This window comes from Marmota monax, unplaced genomic scaffold, assembly GCF_021218885.2.
Source record: "Marmota monax isolate L192 unplaced genomic scaffold, Marmota_monax_Labrador192_F-V1.1 WCK01_AAM20220418_F8-fsc00157, whole genome shotgun sequence".
NCBI lineage: Eukaryota > Metazoa > Chordata > Mammalia > Rodentia > Sciuridae > Marmota > Marmota monax.
Window position 1 is genome coordinate 3,728,031 of NW_026694573.1, and position 26,797 is coordinate 3,754,827.

A 26,797-nucleotide genomic window follows, 5' to 3' on the forward strand; every position below is an offset into this window, starting at 1 on the left:
CAGAGGGGAGGAGCCGGGCCGCCACCAGCGCCCGGAGCAGGCCCAGTGGCTCGCCAGCGTGGTGACCGCGTGACCCCAATTGGAGAGGGGGCGGAGCGGAGCCGCCACCCGCGCCCCCAAGGTGGGCAGACCCACGACCCAGTGGTACATGGGCGTGGTATGAGGGGCAGGGCAGAGCCGCCGCCCGCGCTTGCAAGGTAAACAGACCTGTGACAGACTGGCGGGTCAGGCCCAGTGGCCTGCCAGCGTGGTACACACGTCACCCCAACTGGAGTAGGGGCAGAGCAGATCCTTCGCCCACGCCCGGATCAGGCCCTGCCGGTGCGGTGGTCACGTGAACCCAACTGGAGTGGGGGCGGAGCGGAACCGCCACCTGTGCCCGCAGGGTGAGCAGACCTGTGACCAACCTGCAGATCAGGCCCAGGGGTCCGCAGGCGTGGTAGGAGGGGCAGGGCAGATCCGCCGCCCGCTCCTGCAAGGTAGGCAAACCTGCGACAGACCTGCGGATCAGGCCCGGTGGCCTGCTGGCGTGGTACACTCGTCACCCCAATTGGAGTAGGGGCAGAACAGAGCCGCCGCCAGTGCCCAGAACAGGCCCAGTGACCTGCCGGCGTGGTAGTCACGACACCCCAATTGGAATAAGGAGAGAGCAGAGCCGCCGCCCGCGCCTGCAGGAAAGATACGCAAGCAGTATGAAAAGACAAGGAAAGAAAGGACCACAAGCAATGCAGGTCAACGCAACTTTAGAAGAGGTAACAGCTGCAGCAGATGGAATGGTAGATAAAGAATTCAGGATATACATGCTTCAGATGATCTGGAGTATCAAGGAAGACATTAGACAGCAAAATCAGACAATGAAAGATCACTTCGACAATGAATTACGCAAACAAATCCAGGAAGCAAAGGATCAACTATACAGGGAGATAGAGGTTATAAAAAACAAGCAATCAGAAATCCTAGAAATGCAGGAAGCAATAAACCAACTTAAAAACTCAATGGAGAATACTACCAGCAGAGTAGAACACTTAGAAGATAGAACATCAGACAATGAAGACAAAGTATTTCAACTGGAAAAGAACATAGACAGCTCAGCAAGACTGTTAAGAAACCATGAGCAGAACATCCAAGAAATATGGGATAACATTAAGAGACCAAACTTAAGAGTCATTGGGATACAGGAAGGTACAGAGCTCCAAACCAAAGGAATGAACAGTCTATTCAATGAAATAATACGAGAAAACTTCCCAGACTTGAAGAATGAGACAGAATCCCAAATCCTAGAAGCCTACAGGACGCCGAATGTGCAAAATCATAAGAGATCCACACCTAGACACATTATAATGAAGATGCCCAACATACAGAATAAGGAGAGAATTTTAAAAGCTACAAGAGAAAGGAAGCAGATTACATTTAGGGGTAAGCCAATCAGGATAACAGCTGATCTTTCAACACAGACTCTGAAAGCTAGAAGATCCTGGAATAACATATTTCAAACACTGAAAGAAAATGGGTTCCAACCAAGAATTGTGTATCCAGCGAAATTAAGCTTCAGGATGGAAGATTAAATTAAAACCTTCCACGATAAACAAAAGTTTAAAGAATTCGCAGCTAGAAAACCATCTCTTCAAAACATCCTCGCCAAAACATTACAGGAAGAGGAAATGGAAAATAACAATGAAAACCAACAGTGGGAGGTAGGACAGTAAAGGGGGGGAAAATAATCAAAGAGGAAAACAAACCATGTTTAGTAACAGAAATAAACAAATATGGCTGGAAGAACAACCCATATCTCAATAATAACCCTAAATGTTAATGGCTTAAACTCACCAATTAAGAGACACAGGCTAGTAGAATGGATCACAAAACAAGACCCAACAATATGCTGCCTACAGGAGAGGCATTTGATAGGAAAAGACATACATAGGCTGAAGGTGAAAGGTTGGGAAAAATCATATCACTCATATGGACTTCGGAAACAAGCAGGAGTGCCCATACTCATATCAAATAAAATAGATTTCAAGCCAAAGTTAATCAAAAGGGATAAAGAGGGACACTACATTCTGCTTAAGGGAACCATACACCAACAAGACATAACAATCATAAATATTTATGCCCCAAACAATGGTGCAGCTATGTTCGTCAAACAAACTCTTCTCAAGTTCAAGAGTCTAATAGACCACCATACAATAATCATGGGAGACTTCAACACACCTCTCTCGCCACTGGACAGATCTTCCAAACAAAAGTTGAATAAGGAAACTATAGAACTCAATAACACAATTAATAACCTAGACTTAATTGACATATATAGAGTATACCACCCAACATCAAGCAGTTACACTTTTTTCTCAGCAGCACATGGATCCTTCTCAAAAATAGTTCATGTATTATGTCACAGGGCAACTCTTAGACAATATAAAGGAGTAGAGATAATACCATGCATCTTATCTGATCATAATGGAATGAAACTGAAAATCAATGATAAAAGAAGGAAGGAAAAAGCATACATCACTTGGAGAATGAACAATAGGTTACTGAATGATCAATGGGTTATAGAAGACATCAAGGAGGAAATTAAAAAATTCTTAGAGATAAATGAAAACACAGACACAACATATCGGAATCTATGGGACACATTGAAAGCAGTTCTAAGAGGAAAATTCATTGCTTGGAGTTCATTCCTTAAAAAAAGAAAAAACCAACAAATAAATGATCTCATACTTCATCTCAAAATCCTTGAAAAAGAAGAGCAAAACAACAGCAAAAGAAGTAGAAGGCAAGAAATAATTAAAATCAGAGCTGAAATTAATGAAATCGAAACAAAAGAAACAATTGAAAAAATTGACAAAACTAAAAGTTGGTTCTTTGAAAAAATAAACAAAATCGACAGACCCTTAGCCATGCTAGTGAAGAGAAGAAGAGAGAGAACTCAAATTACTAGCATACGGGATGAAAAAGGCAATATCACAACAGACACTTCAGAAATACAGAAGATAATCAAAAACTATTTTGAATACTCAAATAAATTAGAAGATAGTGAAGGCATCGATAAATTTCTTAAGTCATATGATCTGCCCAGATTGAGTCAGGAGGATATAGACAACCTAAACAGACCAATATCAATTGAGGAAATAGAAGAAACCATAAAAAGACTACCAACTAAGAAAAGCCCAGGACCAGATGGGTATACAGCAGAATTTTACAAAACATTTAAAGAAGAACTAATACCAATACTTTTCAAGCTACTTCAGGAAATAGAAAAGGAGGGAGAACTTCCAAATTCATTCTATGAGGCCAACATCACCCTGATACCTAAACCAGACAAAGACACTTCAAAGAAAGAAAACTACAGACCAATATCTCTAATGAACCTAGATGCAAAAATCCTCAATAAAATTCTGGCGAATCGGATACAAAAACATATCAAAAAAATTGTGCACCATGATCAAGTAGGATTCATCCCTGGGATGCAAGGCTGGTTCAATATACGGAAATCAATAAATGTTATTCACCACATCAATAGACTTAAAAATAAGAACCATATGATCATCTCGATAGATGCGGAAAAAGCATTTGACAAAGTACAGCATCCCTTTATGTTCAAAACTCTAGAAAAACTAGGGATAACAGGAACATACCTCAATATTGTAAACCCAATCTATGCTAAGCCTCAGGCTAGCATCATTCTGAATGGAGAAAAACTGAAGGCATTCCCTCTAAAATCTGGAACAAGACAGGGATGCCCTCTCTCTCCACTTCTCTTCAACATAGTTCTCAAAACACTGGCCAGAGCAATTAGACAAAAGAAATTAAAGGCATAAAAATAGGAAAAGAAGAACTTAAATTATCACTATTTGCAGATGATATGATTCTATACCTAGCAGACCCAAAAGGCTCTACAAAGAAACTATTAGACCTAATAAATGAATTCAGCAAAGTGGCAGGATATAAAATCAACACGCATAAATCAAAGGCATTCCTGTATATCAGCGACAAATCCTCTGAAATGGAAATGAGGACAACCACTCCATTCACAATATCTTCAAAAAAAATAAAATACTTGGGAATCAACCTAACAAAAGAGGTGAAAGACTTATACAATGTAAACTACAGAACCCTAAAGAGAGAAATAGAAGAAGATCTTAGAAGATGGAAAAATATACCCTGTTCATGGATAGGCAGAACTAACATCATCAAAATGGCGATATTACCAAAAGTTCTCTATAGGTTTAATGCAATGCCAATCAAAATCCCAACGGTTTCTTGTAGAAATAGAGAAAGCAATCAAGAAATTCATATGGAAAAATAAAAGACCCAGAATAGCAAAAACAATGCTAAGCAGGAAGTGTGAATCAGGCGGTATAGCGATACCAGACTTCAAACTATACTACAGAGCAATAGTAACAAAAACAGCATGGTACTGGTACCAAAACAGGCGGGTGGACCAATGGTACAGAATAGAGGACACAGAAACCAATCCACAAAACTATAACTATCTTATATTTGATAAAGGGGCTAAAAGCATGCAATGGAGGAAGGATAGCATCTTCAACAAATGGTGCTGGGAAAACTGGAAATCCATATGCAACAAAATGAAACTGAATCCCTTTCTCTCGCCATGCACAAAAGTTAATTCAAAATGGATCAAGGAGCTTGATATCAAATCAGAGACACGCCGTCTGATAGAAGAAAAAGTTGGCTACGATCTACATTCGGTGGGGTCGGGCTCCAAATTCCTCAATAGGACACCCATAGCACAAAAGTTAATAACTAGAATCAACAAATGGGACTTACTCAAACTAAAAAGTTTTTTCTCAGCAAAAGAAACAATAAGAGAGGTAAATAGGGAGCCTACATCCTGGGAACAAATCTTTACTCCTCACACTTCAGATAGTGCCCTAATATCCAGAGTATACAAAGAACTCAAAAAATTAGACAATAAGAGAACAAACAACCCAATCAACAAATGGGCCAAGGACCTGAACAGACACTTCTCAGAGGAGGACATACAGTCAATCAACAAGTACATGAAAAAATGCTCACCATCTCTAGCAGTCAGAGAAATGCAAATCAAAACCACCCTAAGATACCATCTCACTCCAGTAAGATTGGCAGCCATTAGGAAGTCAAACAACAACAAGTGCTGGCGAGGATGTGGGGAAAAGGGTACACTTGTACATTGCTGGTGGGACTGCAGATTGGTGCAGCCAATTTGGAAAGCAGTATGGAGATTTCTTGGAAAGCTGGGAATGGAGCCACCATTTGACCCAGCTATTCCCCTTCTTGGTCTATTCCCTAAAGACCTAAAAAGAGCATGCTACAGGGACACTGCTACATCGATGTTCATAGCAGCTCAATTCACAATAGCAAGACTGTGGAACCAACCTAGATGCCCTTCAATAGACGAATGGATAAAAAAAATGTGGCATTTATACACAATAGAGTATTACTCTGCATTAAAAAATGACAAAATCATAGAATTTGCAGGGAAATGGATGGCATTAGAGCAGATTATGCTAAGTGAAGCTAGCCAATCCCTAAAAAACAAATGCCAAATGTCTTCTTTGATATAAGGAGAGTAACTAAGATCAGAGTAGGGACGAAGAGCAGGAGAAGAAGATTAACATTTAACAGGGATGAGAGGTGGGAGGGAAAGGGAGAGAGAAGGGAAATTGCATGGTAATGGAAGGAGACCCTCAGGGTTATACAGTGGAGGGGGTAGATAGAGAGGAGGGGAGGGGAGGGGAGAGGTGGGGAGGGGGGAGGGTGGAGGATGGGAAAGGCAGCGGAGCACAACAGACACTAGTATGGCAATATGTAAATCAATGGATGTGTAACTGATGTGATTCTGCAATCTGTGTATGGGGTGAAGGTGGGAGTTCATAACCCACTTGAATCAAAGTGTGGAATATGATATGTCAAGAAATTTGTAATGTTTTGAACAACCAACAATAAAAAATTAAAAAATAAATAAATAAATAAATAAATAAATAAATTTATCTTAAAAAAAATTCTCTCTCTCTTAAAAAAAAATTAAAAAAAAGAAAAACAAAATACTCAGCTGCTTACAGATTGTCTCTTATTGTCATTATTTTCCATACTATTTACCCAATTCTTCACATAAAAGAGAACATAAGTCAACAACTTAATGCAAAAAGACAGAACAAATTCAGGTGCTCAGATGGCATTATTTTATAAGCTGATCTGAAAGGCCAGGAAAGGTACACATGAAATGAACCAACACTAACTATTCTCTACCTTATCCGACTGCGGGTCGTGGGGGTCACAGATGCTGTGGGAGAAGAGGACAGGGACAGCTGTGGTGACGTCGTTCCCATAGCCATAAGAGAGGCTGGTGATGCTCCCTCAGGTGCAGAAATGTCCCGTTTCATTTCTTCACTACTTCTTCGAGATACTGAGTACGAGAAACAGTAATTAAGCATATTAGAGCAAAAACATTTTAGATTGTATTCTTGAGATTTTTGCTTTGAAGAGTCCAAAAAGAACAGACACTACTTTATCTTATTGATTTTTTAAATTTTTTATTAAAAAAAATCTGTGAAAAGTATAGTAGTTGAAATATGTATGGAATCCCATTTTCCCTGGACAAGAAGTATCTTACCATTGCTCTACTAAGCAAGTATCATAGTGAGTACTATATATAGTCAGCTTAATTACAAATATAACTAAAAAACCAGAGCAATACTTGCAACTACTCAATCCTGCCCAATACCCAGGATGTATGAAAATCAATACATTCTTTCTGAACTTAGCCAAAAACACTATTAACGGGACAGAAAGGAAAAATGCTTGTTTATAAGACTATATGTAATTCTAGGTCAGGCCGAATTTAAAAAAAAAAAAAAATCAATGAGACAAACAGAAAACCAAAAGGTATTGAGTCAATTACTGAGAAATGGCCACAATCTTCTGAAAAGTCCTATTTTGAGAGTCTGACATAGCAAGGCACTGCACCTTGTTAGAATTATGAAAGTTCTGGGGATTGTTAAGTGGAAGCAGCCCTTTGGCTTCTGATACAGCTGCAACAAAAGCCACTGTCTACCAGGGTGGCACTGGGCACAACACTGGCACTGCTGGATGCTGAGGATATCAGGCTGAGCACAGTGACGAGTGAAGCACCCAAGTCCCTGACCTGAGACAGTCCTCTTTAACCTCAGAAGAGGATGGGGCCACAAGAGCCATTAACTGTAACACTTCTGAGCTAATTTTAATGCAAGCAATGTTATATAACAGTAATATTTTCCTCACTATTTGTAAAAACTGTCCTTCTTTTATTATATAACACTTTTATTGATGATTTTAAGATAACGACAGCAGCATATAATTCTGCATTAATAAAGCTATCCCCTTAAACATCCGAAGGGGACAGATGCTTTCTTACTATTATATGATTTTAGAATAAAATGCTTATATATTACTCATTTTCCCCCAGCTCTTTTTATGTCTTAAACCAGTAGTTTCTTTTAAGTGGTATGCTAGGAAACCGAAAGAGAAAACCTCTCAAAATTTTCCATAAAATAGAGAAAACAGATTGTGAAAGAATCTGAAGAATTCTGTTATAAGAAAAACATACAGAAAAAGGCCTTGGGATAGTAATATTAGCTGATCGCAGAACTTTCCTACTAGTTTAACAACTTAGCTATGGTGTAATGAGAACTATACAAAGTCCTGATCCACATGTCATATTAAGAGGGAGGGAGGGGCTGTGACTCAGTGGTAAAGCACCTGCCTCGCACATATGAGGTACTGGGTTCCATCCTCAGCACCACATAAAGAAAATAAATAAAGTAAGATATTGTGTCCATCTACAACTAAAAAAAATATTAAAAAAAAAAAAAAGAGGGAGGGAGGGAAGAAGGAAGCTGTACAAAGCTCACTTCATATACAAGGAGGGCATTAACTGTACTGAGACAGAGTTATAGGAATTTCTTCTTTTATGGTCCCATTTATAGTCGAGCTATTAAGTGTTAAGGCCATGAGGAAAAATAATATAAACAATTGATAAACGGGAGAGTTAGGTTCAGATGACAAATAAAGACCATCAAATTCATCATTACATGATGGTTTTACCACACTGGAAATCTTAGCTTCCAAAAAAATTTTGGTGTACTTTGCAACTCTAGCAACTCTGAATGAAGCTATATTTTCAACATGTCATCTATTATACTATTAAATACTTCTGGGGAAGTCTTTTAAAAGAAAAATCAGATAAAAGTCATTACCTGAAATAGTCTTGGCACTTTCCATGGCAGGTACTCTTGGTAGAGAAGCAGGTCGGCTGGTTGAAGATGTTCTTAATAGATGTTCTGTAAAAGAGGAAAGAGTCACAATAAATAAATCTGATGCTGAACATTGAAGTAATATAGGTATAAGGAAGAGTTTTAGTTCTCTAAAACTTGAGGTTCATTCTTCTTCCTAATCCAAAGCACTCCAACAATCTAAAATGTAGATAGGGAACATGGTAAATCACTAATTTCAATATTTTATTTCTAGGGATGAGCTCTCGATATAGATGAATGTTTCTAAGTCCTTGTCATTTACCTCTTCAATGCAATTCAACAAAAATTTAGAGATTCCCTATCAGATCTAGGTCTAAGGCACAAACTAAATAAAACCTTGCCCTATTTGCCTATGATTAGTAGGGACACTATCACCATATGTATAGCCATAGACAAGTATGGATAGGATAATCAGAATATCAGGATGGTAACGTGCTGTCAAACCACAGAGGGAAAAGCCATTCCTTTTGTTTTTAGCAGCAGAGAAGGCTTCAAAAACATAATGGCATTAAACTGGGCCTTATTAGTTGAGAAGGTTGGGGGACTATATTTCATCCAGATAAAAATCAGAGCAAAGGTATAAGTTAGAGAAAAAGCAAGCATCAATCAGAATCCTGAACCTTGTCAACAGTTGGTATTTATCCTTACAGGATGAACATACTATGCACAAAGTCTGACAGACAAAACAAAGTTAGCAGAACACGGAAATAGCAGAAACAGAAATCAACATTTTAAATTTAATTAAAACTTCCATTCTACAATTTTGAAACTAGGGGATTATTTCCCTAAAAATCTTAGTCTTCCAAAGAACAACACAGAAAATTAAGAAAGTGAAAACAAAGATCAAAAAGACAAATAGGGGTTGGGGTTATGGCTCAGCAGTAGAGCACTCGCCCTGGGTTCGATCCTCAGCATCACATATAAATAAATAAAATAAAGTTGTTGTGTCCAACTACAACTACAAAAAATAAATATATATATTTTAAAAAGACAGATAAATTGTATGCCTGTGTACTTGGGAGACTGAGGCAGGAGGATTGCAAATTCAAGGCCAGTCTGGGCAATTTAGTGAGATCCTGTCTCAAAACAAAAAAATAAAAAGAGCTGGAGATGTAGCTTAGTGGTAGAGAGCCCTTCCGCTCGCTCACAGACAAACCAAAAACCTAGGTCATTATCCACATGGAAAGTGTGTCTAAGTTGCCTTATTCAATCTTTTCTCTTTTACTATACACTTTAAAGGCACATGATTGGGAACATGTTCACAAAATTTATTGTTGATATCTGTATCCAATGTCTAATTCTAGTTCAGTCTTTTTTTGCTGCACATCTGCTAAGGATCCATCCATGTCTGTTTCATTTTGGCAGATAGTCCCTGCCATAGTCCAACAGCTAAACTTTCTAAAAATGTACTGGAAGCCCAAACAGGTTATTCTTGTGGTAGAGCTGGGGTATAGCTCAGTGGTTCAGCAGATGCTTAGCACACATGAGGCTCTGGGTTCCAATCCTAGTACACAGTCCCCCAAAACTACCTGAAACTTGCAACAGCCACAAAACAGTCTGCTGCCATTTATTTCATGAAGTATTTTCACTGAGAATCAAAGCTGCCCAGAGGCACTTGTCACAGTAAGAACACAGGACCATTTACTTCTGCAGAGAACAGGCTGGTTTCTGTCTTCATGTCAAACTGTCAGTTTAGCTCTCTTCAGGAAATAAGATTAGTGCATTACATTTTACAGTAATAGATTCTATTCTACTGCCTTATGGAACTATTCTTATCTTAATTCATTTATTAAACAAAAATCATTTGGGTGTCCACTATTTTCCAGGCACTGGACTGAGTGCAAAGGTCAGAGAAAGGAAGAAAGGAAATAAGAAACTTGCCTTCTTGAACTTAAGTCTACAGACGAAGCCAGACATCTAACAATTCATGAGGGATTTTAGGAACCCAGTGGATGACACAACTAGTCTTCAGGGAAGGTCCGGAAAGGCCTGCTCAGGAAATGACAGTGAAGTTGAAACCAAAAGGATAATTAATTGCATTTATATAGGCAAAGGAGAGCTTGGAAGGGAAAGTGTTCCCAATTTACATGTTAAGCAAGATGGTGATGTTCTGAAGCCATGGGGAAGAACAGAGCAAGGTGAGGCTGCAAAGGCAATGGAAAGTCAAGCAGGTGAACTACACGGAGTTTGGAGGAGACAATGAAGGCGGGAGACAATGAAGGTTTTATCAGGTTAGCAATGTTCTGGCTGCAGTGTATTAAAGAGGTTCATGCCAGATATTGTGTTAGATAGTACAGAAAACAGATGACAATGACTTGGACTTGGGTGACACAAGTGAAGATGTAAGGTGAACAGATTAAAGAATTCTTTAAAAAGGTAGCAACAACAGACTTGCTGTCTGAGTGGATGTGGAGGTAGGGAGGATGATGTTACTATACTAAGAAAAGATAGAAGTATTTTGGAAAGTAGAGACAAACATGCTGCATTTGAGAACCTCTGAGATCTATAAGGAGAGATACGGAGTCAGCAACCAGAGCAAGAGTTCCGAAGAAAAAAGTCTGAAGTAAATGTATAATATTGGAAATTATTAGCTAATAGCTGTTGAAGAGGGAGTGTACTTGGAGACACAGGGGTCAAAGGTCACCTTGGTGAGAGCAATTGGTGGAGAAAGAAGATTAGCATGTATTGAAGACTGAGTAGCAGATAGGAGAGATGTGACAAATTGTGCAAGTGTAAGGGAGAAGGTATAACAGTGGATGACAAGAGGCAGATTTGGAGGTTGGGGGGAGACAAGGGATTGAACTCAGGGGCACCAGACCACTGAGCCACATCCCCAGCCCTACTTCGTATTTTACTCAGAGACAGGGTCTCACTGAGTTGCTTAGCACCTCACTTTTGCAGATGCTGGCTTTGAACTAGCAATTCTCCTGCCTCAGCCTCCTGAGCTGCTGGGATTATAGGTGTTTGACACCGCACCCAACTACAGATTTTTTTTTTTTTAATGTAGAAAAAATGTGAACATTTTAAAATGATGATAGCAAGGAGCCTATTAAGATGGAAGATATAGAAGAAGGAAATAATCAATAATAGCATGACCTAATAGCATCTCAGAAAGCCCAAGGGCGTAACCAGAGATACATTCTGTTTACTTCCAACAGACAGCTGGAGATAATATGAGTGGATAAGTCTGCTATTTAATTCTTATTTTAGAAATCATAGAAATAAATAGGTATTATAGTTGTACCTTCCCTGTGTGTCAAATCAAATTTATAGGCAAAATTATCAGGTTTAAAATAGGAGTCTTTGCCACATGAAGTGGCACATGCCTGTAATCCCAGCTACTCAGGAGCTAGGGCAGGAGGATCACAAACTCAAAGTCTGCCTGGACAATTTAGTGAGACTGTTAATAAAATAAAATGGCTGGGATGTAGTTCAGGGGCCCACTGCTCATGGGTTCAATCGCCAATACTCCCTGTCCCCCCAAAAGAGGTGCATTTGTCTATTTTTTAAAGTTAAACAAACATAGGAGTCTGAATATCTAACTTCTATATATAGAGGAGGAGTTCCAATTGGAACAATGGTCCTGCAGAAAACTGTAAAATCTTGAAAAACTATGAAAATCAATTGCTTAAAAGCACCAAAGAGAAACTAACAGTAGACAGAAAATGAAGGAAGTATATACATGGAAGAAGGAAAATGCAGTGGATGAGTTCACTAATTTTATTTTTTAATTTTAATCTGTTTTTTTCATAAATATAGGCTCCAGCTGAGGTCAACTGGGACAGATAATATTTGGTTAAAAGTCACAGTCTTATTACCTTGAAGAGAACATATTTTGGGAAAACCATAGCTGCTGAAAAGTTGTTGGAAAGTGAAAGTTGGAGGAACTACCAGAAAATAACAAAAAAAGAGGCCAAATTTTGTTTGTAAACTCTGCTTCAATCTCTCATTGACCTCTGAAATCCATATGTATTCATACTTTGAGGAGTTATATCAAGGGCAAAAAACTAGAGAGGTATTTCGATTACAGGAGAGAAGTTGGAGTTTTTGCTAAAATAAAAACCAATATGCTACATAGGACTGTAATATAATCAAGAATATCTATAATGTATGATTTATAATTGCCTAGGATAGAATCCAAACTTGCAAGATACACAAAGATAAAGGAAAAAAATGATCTACACTTAAAAGACATAGAAGTCTATCTGAAGATGGCCTAAATGTAAGTATTAGCAGAAAAGAATTTAGAGCAGCTATTATAAATATGATCAAGGTTATAAAGGGAAATATGCTCCCAATGAATGAACAAGTAGGAAATTGTTAGCTGAAAGAGTTCCAAGAATACTAGATAGACTTTCCCCTGGACACAATGCAAGGGGCAGGATAAAGCTAAAATTGGACAAGACATTAAAAACAAAACAAAATAACAACAACAAATCCCTCTGGAAACCCAGTTCCCATTCTAAACATAAAATATTACTAGAAGAACTGGAAGCCTGTTCTACACCAAGGGTAATCATAACAACAACAAATCTCCAACCCAGTTTAGCTCCTGAGTAAACTACCTCAAACTCACACAGTAAAAGACCTAGCAAAAGGAAAAAAAATTCTATTCTAAGACATAAAGCCAATCTACTTTTTATGTAAGATGTCCAATTTTCAATAAAACATTGTAAAAATACAAAAAGTAAGGAAAAAAAGCCATATTTTGGATATTTCCAACTCATTACTCCAAGACACAACATAATACAAAAATTAAAAAGGACTCAAATATGGCACAGATGCTGTAACTATCTGTGATAGAGCATTTAAAGTAACTAATTTATTTAAGTGTCTAATAGAAAAGGCAGAAAATATGCAAAGTCAGTTAGGATTCCCCATTTGGTTTCTCTGCCAAAATTAGACAAAACTGTGAAAACCATGTTTCTTTTTCCAGTTCTCAGCTGAAGGTAATTTTGTACCCTCCCCCGCAATATGGAGATATTGCCCCAGCTGGGACCATAGGGATGATACTGATATCCTAATGGGTACTTACTCCCCATTGGACAGAGGCCAAGGATACTACTAAACATACTACAATGTACAAAACAACTTCCCACAACCAAGATTTGTGAAGCCCAAAATGTCAATAAGGCCAATGCTGATGAACCTTAACCTAAAGCAACCATTAACAAAAAGTTATTAAAGGATATAAATAAAGAAATAGGACAGGTCAAATAGAAGCATTTATCAAGATGGTAGATTTTAGTCCAATCATATTAACAATTCTATTAAAAGGTGAAGAGTCTAAACGCACCATTAAGACAGATTGTCAGAATAAATTAAAAAGACCCAACTATAAACTACCTATTTAAAAAAACCCAATTTAAACATAAAAACAGATAAGTTTAAAGCAAAAGGAAGGGAAAAGATATGCCATGCAAGCACCAACCAAAAGAAAGCTGGAAAAAGAGTCACAAGTCAGAGGTTAGTATCAGTATAAATAATGACAACACTCAGACTAATCAACTGCCTACAGTATTTGTTTAAGTATCACTTAAACAACAGAGATATATTCTGAGAGATGGGTTGTTAGGCAAATTTCTTCTATTGTACAAATATGCTTACATAAACATGGATGATATAGCCTACTATGCTCCTGGGCTCTATGACACTGCTACTGTTGTACATGTGGTCTATAGTTGACTGAAGCGTCATTATGAGGTACAGGTCTGAGCTGATGAGAGGTGAAAATAACACTACACTGGTACTGGGGCAATCTCTGGCTCTTCAACCACTTCTATCAGCCAACTGAGATTACTGCTTAATATTCTATACCACATAAGATCACTGTGCAAATGAGGACAGTAAAGACCTTTTCAACTGTTTGTATCAGCAACCTCTGCTACACAGTAGCAGATCTATGCTTTTCTGTTTAAGTCATAAATGCTAATTCACACACTATTCACAAATTACTGAGGTGACACCACTCATGACCCTAGCCATTTGATTAGTCCATGTATAACAATGTTTCTCTGGTCTGAAACATTTTCTTGAAAATGACATACAGGCATGGTGATTTAAAAAAAAAAAACTATCATAAAATACTTAATCAGAAAAATCAAAATTCTCTAATTAAGCAGAGCCGAGCACAGTGGTGCATGCCTGTAATTCCAGTGGCTGGGGGGAAGAGGGGGACTAAGTCAGGAGGATCACGAGTTCAAAGCCAACCTCAGCAATGGCGAGGCGCTAAGCTACTCAGTGAGACCCGGTCTCTAAACAAAATACAAAACAGGACTGGGGATGTGGCTCAGTGGTCAATGAGTGCCCCTGAGTTCAATCCCCAGTACCTGTGCCCACCACACACACAAAAATGGGTAAGTGGAATAAGAGACAGCACCTTTTAAAATTTTAGTAATGAAGTCACTGAAACTTTGAAAGTTACAGCCTATGTAACTTTACAGACTATGTTTTTTTTTTTTTTTTAAATGTACACCAAGATAAATAAGACAATCAAGGAAGAAAAGCAGTTCAAGACAGAACTCGGAATCCTACTATCTTATCACAGTACAGATAACCACAGTGCTTTTTTATGGCTAAGAATCACTTGCTAATTTTCAGTTTTGTAAGTGGTTACTTTCTCGAATCACTATTTAAGATAAAAGATCACTGTATTGACAACTTCCCAGGTAAAAATTCCCTTGCCTGCTATATTTACAATATTCCAACTAAGCCCCATGAAAACATTTTAAGAAGCTGGAGTGGAGAATGAGACCAACATTAACACAAACAGTATACATCCCATGCCCCATGGCATTATCAGATAATAAAATGAGAGTCTAGAATTTCAAGGCATTTAGTCTGTCTTCGATAACTTTGCCCCACACTCATTCCCCACTCACAAAAGCCAAGGTAACAGAAATAACTAAATGGCTGTAATTTTTTTTTGCCCAGTTTCCCAAGTTTATCCTTCTAAAAATCACTCTGGGTGCTTATGAAAATGGGATTTCCAACCTCCCTTTCTTTAAAGAGTCTATAATGTGAAAGAAAACCCAGGATCCCATTATTTAAGAAGTGGCTCAGGTAAGTTTGAGAAACACTGCTGGAACCATCCCTCATAAAAATCACCCTGCTGTGGCCAACCAAGATGAGCTGGGAACACAGCAGTGAGAGTAGAGAAGGGCAATTAGGGCTGGCTACAACCAGGGCTCACAAGGTTAGTAAAGTCCTGAGTCATTTCTCATCCTCATCCTCCTCAGAGGCCCGCTGGGAGGCCAGACTTGATACTCTCTTATGTCTGAGGATTATCCAAAGCCCTCCAGATGGGGGCTTTTTCAGGTTAGTACCACACAGCTGTGGCCAAGCTAGAATCAGGGCTCCAGGGCAATGGCACAGTGTTACACATACTCTCAGAGGCCATGGCATGCCTGGCTTTTGGCTCTAACCATTACTGGCATTCACTGCAGATCAAAAGGCTGATTTTAGGGGTTAGAAATATGGCTTGGTAGTGGAGCTCTTGCCTGGTATGTGTGAGGCACTGGGTTCGATCCTCAGCACCACACAAAATAAATAAAGGTATTGTGTTTATCTACAATTTAAAAAAAGTGTGTGTGTGTGTGTGTGTGTATATATATATATATATATATATATATATATATCTGATTTGATTAACAAAATCAGGACTTATTTCCTGGAGGCAGAGTGGGAATGCTCTTGAGCCACTGGTTTCCACCTCTGACTTCAATACATACAGTTTTTTGAAGAGGCCCAGGACACAACTCATATGGATGCTTTCTCTGGGCTATTTGCTGGCAGCAAGCAAAAATCTGTAAAACTCAGCTGCTGAAAATCTTTTATTTGTAGATTATTATGACCCACTACTCTCAGTCACTTGTGCTACTAATTAAAAGTTCGTACATATTGCAATAAAACCAAACAGTGGATATTTACTGTGGGTTTTTGTGCTAAGCACTTTATAAGGCTTTAGCTTTTCTTTCATTCACTTATCTCACAATTGTTTATCAAGAGCCTAGGACTTTTACAGGTGTTGAGGACACTTCAGTGATCAAAACAGACAAATCCTACCACACAGAACTATGATCTAGTGGAAGGAAAGACAATAAAAGGTACAGAGCATGTGGATGTTAAAAGGGAGCAAGTGATAAAGAGAACAAGCAGGGTACAGGCATGTGGAAGAAAGGTGCCATCTAGACATATTAACAACTTTACCTTTGGAATGCAGGGCCTCCCTGAGGAGGAACAACTTGATTGAAGCCTTGAAGTCAAGTTGGAAGGGACATCAAAACATTCGGGCAGCGTCCCAGCAAGAGAAGAGCCAGGACAAGGTTTCTAAGTTAGGAGTATTCCTAACTGCCCACAGAAGCAAGGATGCCCATATGTCTAGGCAGAGTGAGTGAGAGGGAAAGAAATGAAGCCAGAAAGGCAACTGAGGACAGACTGGAGACATAAATATGACAGTATTTTAGTAGCACTTAAAGCCATGACAGAGGAGACAATAGCAAAGAGAATGTGTACAGATAAGGAATAAAAGCCTAAGACATAAGCTCTGGGCCATGCAACTATTTATAATTCAAGGAAAAAAGAGAAGTTAGCATAGGAGATGGAGAAAGAGTGGCCTGGGAGAGAGGATGAGATGTAAGGTGTGGTGTCAGGGAAACAAAAAGAATGTTCCAGAAAAGGGAGCACTCAACAGTACCAAATGCTGCTGGCAGATTAAGATAAAGAGCTGACTGGGTAATGACGGAGTGGTCACTGAAAACCTCAACATCAGCAGCATCAGTGGAGTATAAGGGTGAAAGTCTGATGACAGGGAAAAAAACTTAAACAACCTGTGAGGTAGGTGTTCCTCACTGCTTCTCATTTACAGATGAGGGTACAGCATTAAGAGGTCAAAGGCCAGGCCATGGTGAGGCCAATGATTCTGTGCTACACAAATATAAATCTTTTGAGGATCCACTGCGAGGTGGTATGTCAAGAAAGAAGAGTGTTCAGATAAAGGGGACTTGAAACCTTCTACTATCTGTCCCCTGAGCAAGAGGATTTTTTAAGGGGAGGAAAAAAAGCTCAGGTCACAATTAATCAAATGAACCAGAAGCCAATAAGCAGGGATAGAAAGCAAGACTTTTTGCAGGAAAAGGGGCAGCAGCACCATCTTGTGCTCCACTGTCTTCCAATGTGTGCATAATCAACTTATCCAAACACTCAAGACTGATAGGTATGGGGGTCCATTCAATCACCAAACTCAACTCTTTAGGCACTGGTGCTACATTGAGCTCATGGAGACAGTTCTCTCAGCTCTTTAACTGAATGTGTTTCACAATCCTGATTTCTCATTCACACTTGTTGATACCTTATAGTTTCACCCACACAGCCTAAATTTCACAACCTGGAAAATTCACGGTGCATGGATATCACTGGCCTGGAGCATGTTCGGAGAAGCTCTTGGGCCCTGAGTGACATGAACACCTGGGAGCTGCGCCAAACCCACCCCAAATGAAGTGCCATGCCTGATGTTACTTTTCCTCGGTACATGAACAAGCAGTGTGAATAAGAGAAGGAGTTCAAACTATAAAAGGAGGGAAACAGGTTCAAGTGAGCACTCTACCATAAAGATCTGTGTGAGAACAGGCAAGTCCTTTCCAACGGGCTCCAAAGAGTTGCTGAACTTAATCCTCTAAAGCCTCAGCTTCAATATGCAGCATGGAGATGGAAAATGGGCTCGGAGTGAGGCTTCCAGGATTACTCTTCATTAACCAAGTTATTTACCTTATTCAGGCCTCATTTTTAGTGCCTACTAAATAGGAATGACAATAATACACATCCCATGAAGAACTGTGAAAACAGTGCCTAGTAACAGTGTGCATTCTCCATCACCTATTATAATAACAACAAAGTTATTGTGAAATCTGCATCTATTAATAACTCATTTCCCCCACTTGTAATAAGAAAACTTCTGATAAAAATGTATACCAGATTTGCTAATACCAAGAGCAAAAAAAAAAAAAAAAAATAAGTTAGCCAAAGCAGCCATTAGAATACAAAAATTAACCAAAAACACAAATTAAATACTGCAATATATTGTATGTACCTTGAACAGGGATTTCCCCATAGTTTGGTCTCTTATCTGACAAAGATGTCAGGGGCTTAGATGTTGAGATTGGTCCACTTATGGAATGTCTCTGAAATCATAAGATAAACAGTAAGGTTGAATAAATAAAAAATAATAAAAGTTAGGCAAATATAGCCTGAAAATCACAAAGAAAGTAAATGTCTTGGAAAGCAAATAAATAGTTATGAATTTGTATAATTCCTTCCATACCACTATAGTAAGGTATAACACACACACACACACACACACACACACACACACTCTAGAAGCATATTATATAATCAACAGACTTTTTTTTAAAAAATAAAACTATTATAATTATAGACTTACCAGCAATTATAAGAAGTAGTATTGAAAAATCTGTATATTCTTCCTACAGTTTCCCTTATGGTAAAACCTTGTAAATCCATAGACTATCACAACCAGAATACTGACAAAGTCAAGAGACAGAACATCTCTATCCACAAAATGATACTTCCTGTGGCCCTTTTACAGTCAACACCTAACTCTTTCCTCCCTGAACCCACACCACTGACCCCTCATAACCACTGTTATTCTGGTCATGATTTCATTATTTTGATTAAAAAGAATTTGTGGAATATCATATACCAATTCATTAAATGCAAAAATATGTTCCAAACAAAAATATAGATGCGTTTGTGTTATAGTTTTGTTAATTTAGCCATGTCCTGGTTCCAAACAGATCAATTCTATCACTCACTTGCTAACCCTACAACTGCCCCAAAAGAGCCTGTTACCTTAATTTAGCACTACTGCAAACAGCTTTGTCACTGGGTTCCTCATTTCCAGATTTATGCGTACACAAGCAGCCAGAGAGAGCCATATAAACATTTAAACCTATAGAATATTTAATATTTTATCTGTGCTTTTTCTCATGTTTTATTCCATTGGCTTTTCCCCCAGACCTTCTTTACCAAGCTACTCATTTCATACTCCCAGCAGAAATGTGCAAGAGGCTCAGCTTTTCCACATCTTGACCACATTTGATATTGTTAACCTTCTTAATTTTAGCCATTCTTAATGATTTGGCTTGGGATTCCCAGTGTAGATTTAATTTCCATTAAATGTACTAATGATGTTGAACATCTTTAAGGTCATTTGTATATCTTCTCTTGGGAAAGGTTTTTTCAAATTTTTGCTCATTACTTATCCGAAACAAATCTTTTATCAGAAAAATGTAATATCAATATACTCTCCCCAGACCAGCGCTTGTTTTTGCATTTTCTTTTTTTTTTTTTTTAATATTTATTTTTTAGTTTTCGGTGGGCACAACATCTTTATTTTACTTTTATGTGGTGCTCGCCCACACATTCCAGGATAGCACACTACCGCTTGAGCCACATCCCCAGCCTGTGTTTTTGCATTTTCTTAATGCCTTTCAAACAATTTAAATTCTGATGCCTAATTTATCAAATTGCTTTCATGGTTCATGCTTTTCTGTGTTCTAAACAAGAAATCTTTGTATTCTCAAAGGTCATGAAGATTCTCTCTAATGTTCTCATCTAGAAGTTTAATAGAGTTAGTCTGTATATTTTGGTCTACAATAAATTTCATTTTGTCCATATGGATATCTGTTCCAGAATCCTTTGTTGAAAAGAATCTTCCCTTGCATCAAATTACTTTGGCACTTTTGTTGAAAACCAACTAATCTACTTCTGGACTCTACTAATCTCTGATCTAATGTCTTTATTGCACAATGACAGTATCACACTGTCTTGATCGCATAACTATAGAGTAAGTGTTGAAATCAGGTAGTGCAATTCCTCCAAATTTGTCCCTTCCCTCATGCTTTGCACATGCAAGGCCCTTTGATTTCCATGTGGTTTGTTTAAATCTTGTCAATTTGTACCAAAAAAACGCTAAGATTTTAATTGGGATTGACTCAATCTATAGACCAATTTGAAGAATATAAGACATTAATGATATTGAGTTTTCCAATCATAAATGCGATACATTTGTTACTTCTTTAATTTCCCTCAGCAATATTTTAGTTTTCACTGGAGGGTCTTGTACATATTCCATTAAATTTACTGCTAAACATTTCAGTTTTCAATTGTTTTTGCTAGCATATAGATAATACAAGGGCTGGGGGTATAGCTAAGTGGTACAGCATTCAGGCAAAAACTCAGAAGGATGCCTATGCAGATTTCTGAGCCCTTGCTGCATTAGCTCCCTCCTCCCAGGAAAATTCTAGCAGTCTCATTCTCCTTGATCATTGATTTATCTCTCCTCAGATTCAATTGGATACCCTTTTCCGTTTCTCATCGGTTCATCTTCCCCACACCACCAACTATCTAGAAATTACTTACATGAAAAGAATGTGAGCCATAGCAGGACTTTCCTTGTTTTTCACCTTTTTTTCCAGGGATCATAATCCTTGGTGCTTTTTATACAATGTTTGAAAGTAACTACTTCCTATATTTTGTCCTACTTTCTAGTTTTATGTGCTAATAGCTTTTGTTAGTCCCTCATGGCCAGAAGTAGCACTCTACCAGGGAGTTTTGAAAAACTAAAAATCCCAATCTTCGTCAGCTTCATTACCCCAGAGATTTCTGGTTCACTAGCTAAAGCCTGGGAATCTGTATGTTTAAAACTCTCCATGTGGTTTTTATATACAGTTAGGTTTGAGATGCACTGTGCTAACTAATCATGAACTAAAAAAAGCTTGTGGGTGTAGCTTGTAATTATTAGCTTTTTATAAGCTACAAAAATGAGAGTTTTCACCTCTTATTTTAAAAAAGATTTAGAGAATGATGCCTTGGACATTGAACTTCAACTGACAAAAACTATTTTGAGAAACTTCATCTTATTTTACTATATTTGGCACCTTTACTTTGCTTTTACTTATTTCTTCAGGCTTTTAAAACAAGTTTGATTTGTGGAGCATATTAAATCTGAGAAATATGGAATTCCCCTTGGATTCCTTTTACATTAAGACATGACATCTTGTACATACATGCAAATGCAAAGCTACTGATTTGCAACATCACAAATGCCTAAACTATGCAAAAATGTCTAAACTTTACAAAAACTTTAAAAAAATTAAAAGTCCACTCATAAAACCCATGGCCAATTGTTCACACAGCACTAAAGTCTCAACTCAAAAAGAAAAAAGCTTCCAAGCCCTATTATTTTAGGGAAAAGATGTGGCCAAAACTATCCTGTATCACAGGATAACAGATTTAAGGCAATTTTTTCTTTGGCTGCTCTCACTTACGTGGAAATACTCCACCTCAGCCACTTTCTGAAAGTGAACAGATAAAGAGCACAATGAGAGGGTCTCTTCATAGAGAACAGTCACCTGCCCTGTTTCTGGTCTGTTTTTCCACAATGGCAAGAAAGAGAAACTTCTGAAACTTGCTTATAATGGATCAGCAATGTCCTTGTGCTATACTGTGATACATTGGTCTTCAATGAATCATACTTCTCTGAACTCATGCCTGGAACAGACCCTTCTCACTCTGAATCTGAGTTGGCCCTGTGATCTGTTTGGACCAAAAGAACAGGCTAGAAGTGGTACTGTCCAAGCTTCATGCCAAGGTCTTCAGAGGCTTTTTGCCAACTTCTATTTTTACCTTCCTGGAGCTGGAGAGAATCATATTGCCGAATGGGCCTGAGAAGAAAGATCACGTGGAGACAGCAGTCCAGTGCCCTCCTGAGTCCAACCCACACTCTGGCTCAGTGAATCTGCAGGAGTAAGCCCAGGTACAGCCAGGAAAGAACTGCCTCATCAACTCAGAAAAATGTGAAAAATAGTAAACTACCATTTTAAGTCACTAGGTTTTTAAGTGATTTTTTTTCTGCAGCACAGGCTTAGACATGCCAACTGCATGCTCAAAGAGACATCTTAGTTTCCCAGAAGAATAACATAATTTACATATATACATAATTTATCTTACTCAAGGATGTTCATGGTATTTAGAAAACAGATCCCAAATACATCCTTCTGAGCAATCATATGCCCACCTGACACATGTGTGTATGACTCTGAAGAAAAGGATTTAGCTTTCAGATTCTGAAGCCCCCAGAACCTTCAGTGGTCCCGGGCACTTACCTGCATAGGGGATACAGCTGCTGCAGGAGGGGTTTTCATAGGACTCGGACTCAGAGGTGTTCGAGGAATTGCAGCTGCAGCAGGGTTTGGTACTACAAAAACAACAAACAAACAAGTAAATAACAGAGAAATCACAGTGCCATAGAAGCTTTCTTAACTGGTCCCCATTTAAGGATTCACCAGATTAACCAAAGCTCTCAAATTCCACTGGAAACAGTCTTAGCTAATGCCTGACCTATGCTGAACACTCACAACAGTCTCTCAGGAGACAGGTGCTTTTACCACCAGTGAATTGTTTGCTTCCCTAGGCCAATAATTTTATTTCTGCTGTTTAATTATATTAGTGGCCAAAGTATTCCATTTACCAATGAAATCCAAGTACAAAAACAAACCCACGAGAGGCTGATGTGCTTACCTAGCATATATAAGGCTCTGGGTTCAATGCTCAGCATTGCAAATAAAAGAAAACAAAACCAAAGAGGATATTATCTGTAAAATGCTTCAAATAAGAGGCCTGGAATGTAATGGACATTCACCAACTGCACATTAAACAAATGGATGAAGAGCTTCTATTCATCCTACCTCACTTCCTCCTACAGAACTTATCACTCCATTTCACGTGTATTTTCTGATTTGCATTTAACACAAGGATGTATGATTATTTGTTTACATAATCTTCCTCTCTTAACTACTCACAGCAGCTTATTTTTTCTAATTCATTCATTAATTAATTTCTAGACACTTGGACTTAGCACAAATTCTGATAAAGTCTGCATAAAATTAGTTTTTCCTTTGAAACTGCATTAAATTCAAAATGAGAAATGCAAACTGAACCCAGGCATATCACTAGAAATGGAGAAATGGAGAAAAGCACACTAAGTAAAGCATGCAGGTGTTCTTTTTTTACTGAGACAAAATTCACACAACATGAATTTAACCATTTTTAAATGTACAATTCAGTAACTTTTAGCGCATTCACAATATTGTACAACCATGACCTCTACCTAGTTCAAAAATATTTCATCACCTCAAAAGTAACTACTTATTAAGTAGTTACTCCCCTTCCACCCTTTCACCCTTGTAGAGATAAACAGCCCCAATCTGCTTATCTCTACAAACTGACCTATTCTGCATATTTCATGTAAATGTAATCTTACAATATGTGGCCTGTTGTATCTGGCTTTTTCACTTAGCATAATGTTATAAAGATATATCTATATTGTAGCATGTAATGGTACTTAATTCCTTCTTAGAGTTGACTAATACTCCATTGTATGAAAAAATCACATTTTGTTTATCTATTCATTCAATTCATGAACACTTGGGTTGTTCCGCTCTCTTGCCTATTGTGGATAGCACTGCTTTGAACATTTATATACAAGTATTTGTCTAAATACTTACTTTGAATTCTTTTATAACTAGGAGTACAAATGCTGGGCTATTTAGATTAATTTTACTATAAAATATTTGTTAAAGATCAGTATAAGAGCATATATATCTATTTTTTTTTTTTTTTTTTGCATTGAAGTCTGTTTTGTTAGCCAGGCACAGTGGCACACACCTATAATCCCAGTGGCTCAGGAGGCTGAGGCAGGTAGATTATGAGTTCAAAGCCAGCCTCAGCAACTTAACAAGGCCCTAAGAAACTCAGTGAGACCCTGTCTCTAAATAAAATACAAAAAAAGGCTGGGGATGTGCCTCAGTAATTAAGTGCTCCTGAGTTCAATCCTCAATACAAAAAAAAAAAAAAAGTCTGTTGTGTTGATATTGTGAATAGGTGCATAATTTAGTATACAAGCCATTATCATTTTATTTTAAAATAATGTATTTTTTAAAAGTTCTCTTCATCTTACTCCATATTAATCAGAGGTAGATACTAATAGCTGTTCTGAAGACCTCTTTCTTTACTTTAAATACAAATACATATAACCATCTATGTACTTTAAAAAAAACAAAATAACATGGGGCTGGGGTTGTGGCTCAGTGGTGAAGTGCTCGCCTATCACGTGCGAGGCCTTGGGTTCGACCTCAACATCAAATACAAATAAAATAAAAGTGTCGTTCCAAAAAAAAATAACACACTGGTCTGCAACTTATTATAAAGAATCGCAGATATATTTTAATATTAGTACTTCAAGATCCACCTCATACTTATTAAAAGAACCCAACTTGTTTCTGAACCTTAATTGTGGTATGGTTGGGGTGTAAGGGTAGGGGAAGCACTTGGGTTGTTTCAGATCTCTTGGCTATTGCGGATAGCCCATTTGAGGGAAGAAATGGGCAGAGGTGGACCCTTGTAGGCATTTTGAGATCCTAACTTCATTCCAACTATAATAAGGAAATTACACAATTTTAGGTAGGGGAAAAAAACTACCATAAAATAGAATGGGAAATTATGATTACTAAAATTAGTAATTGATGGTCATTTGAACTAAAGATTGTGCCACTAGAAATGAAGAAAAGCACACTAAGTAAAAGTGGAGACCCATATTGGAGGCTGGATCAATACTTGCTAAGGTGTAATTACATGCTTGTAATCCCAGAATTACAAGGCTGGAGGATTGCAAGTTTGAGGTTAACCTAATCAACTTAACAGACACCCCGTTTTAAAAAAAATAATAATAATAACTGGGGAGCTGTGGCTCAGCAGTAATGCACTTGCTTGGCATGTGTGAGGTGCTGGGTTCAATTCTCAGCACCACATATAAATAAGTTTAAATAAAAAAGGTCTAGGGACTGGGGTTGTGGCTCAGCAGTGGAGCGCTTGCCTTGAATGTGTGAGACCTCACCACCACATAAAAATAAATAAGTGAAATAAAGGTACTGTGTCCAACTACAACTAAAAAATAAATTTAAAAAAAATAATAAAGGTCTATCAACAACTAAAAAAATATTTTTTAAAAAACTGGGGATAGAGCTAATGATGAGCACTTGCCTAAAATATATGAGACCCCGAGTTCAATCCTCAGTATTGCCAACCCCACCCCACCCTGCCACCCAAAAGGAGACCTGCTAAGACTGGATTAGATGTGGGGGTGGGAAAGAAGAATTTAAGGAAGATTCCCAGATACTTGTTCAAAAACTGGGTGGAATGGTGCTGCTATTTCATGGAGCAAAGGTTTAATTCTGGACATACAAATATCTGGAGAGGGACTGGGGTTGTGGCTCAGTGGTAGAGCACTTACCTAGCATGTGTGAGGCACTGGGTTCGATTCTCAGCATAACATATAAATAAATATATATAAAATATATATTTATATGTAACATAAAAATAAACATATAAATAAATAAACATAAAGTTCTATCAAAAACTGAAGAAAAAAATATTAGGAGACATCTAAGTGCCAATGTCAAGTGAGCATTTGGATATACAACAAGAAATCAAAGGAAGGGAAACAGCTAGCATAAGGCATCTGCACATTTTAGGCATTAAAAGGATAATTGAGTCACAGGAACATGTGGTCCACCTGGGGAAAAAAGACACACATCTTTGCATAAACAAGGGATGAGCTGGATACCAAGATTTCTAAAGCAAAAGACTCCAAACTCCCTATGAAAAGTCACCTTATATTAACTCATTGATACTATTTGAAATTTGATTAGACTGAGAGTAGAATGGTAAAGAATATCAAATAACACCAGAGAACACTGGATAAGTAAATAGAACCTCTGCCCCTGGCACAATAAATATGAAATTAATTACCTTGAGATGCACTGTCAAAGGACTTGATAAGGGTTTTTACTGTAGGAGTTGGCTCTGAGGAAGTTGAGGACCTTCTACTCAGTCCCATCCCCTGCCTTAAAGCTGCCAAATCTCTTTCAACAGCATTCATGTAGTTGTATACCCGGCCTCGCTCCTCCTCTTGCCTAAAAATAATATGGAAATACAGCATTTGCACATATGTATGAGAAAATACACATTTTTCCCTCTCCCAACTGAAAGCATTAAAAGACATTAGTTTTGTTTCAACTGTATCAGTTAAGCAAAGTAGATTATCTGGCCTAATATTCTCATTTGCTTGATAAATGCCCAGAAATGATATTAAAATTTTCATATCAAGTTATCCTAAGCAAGTTAAATTACCATCAAATTCCATTTTCATCTAAGTAAGTGTCAGGTGAGGGCATCAGTAATCAATTAGCAGTAAAATGGGAGGCAGACTTGCCCATAGCCTGACTCAGATCTAGGAATCTCTGGTTCTCTGCTGCTAGGAATGCCTGGCCCTTCTCAGAAGTCTGGGATTTCGCCAGCACATGTAGATAATTTAGGCTGGCTCTAGCTTAAAATGCTGTGCTTGAACATGGAATTGCAAA

At 38.1% G+C, this 26,797-nt stretch overlaps 1 protein-coding gene across 7 annotated transcripts in view; it reads right to left on the minus strand.

Annotated features, from left to right (window-relative positions):
* The window catches only part of Specc1l (sperm antigen with calponin homology and coiled-coil domains 1 like), a 151,011-nt gene that overhangs the window by 46,079 nt on the left and 78,135 nt on the right, over positions 1–26,797 (minus strand). For all 7 annotated transcript variants that reach the window (XM_046421275.2, XM_058571794.1, XM_046421276.2 and 4 more), the window contains 5 exons: positions 26,187–26,350; positions 22,484–22,575; positions 18,388–18,478; positions 8,244–8,327; positions 6,259–6,415 (listed from right to left, as the gene is read on the minus strand). In XM_046421275.2, the coding sequence (XP_046277231.1) occupies positions 6,259–6,415; positions 8,244–8,327; positions 18,388–18,478; positions 22,484–22,575; positions 26,187–26,350 (588 nt within the window). The remainder of the gene's footprint in view (positions 1–6,258; positions 6,416–8,243; positions 8,328–18,387; positions 18,479–22,483; positions 22,576–26,186; positions 26,351–26,797) is intronic.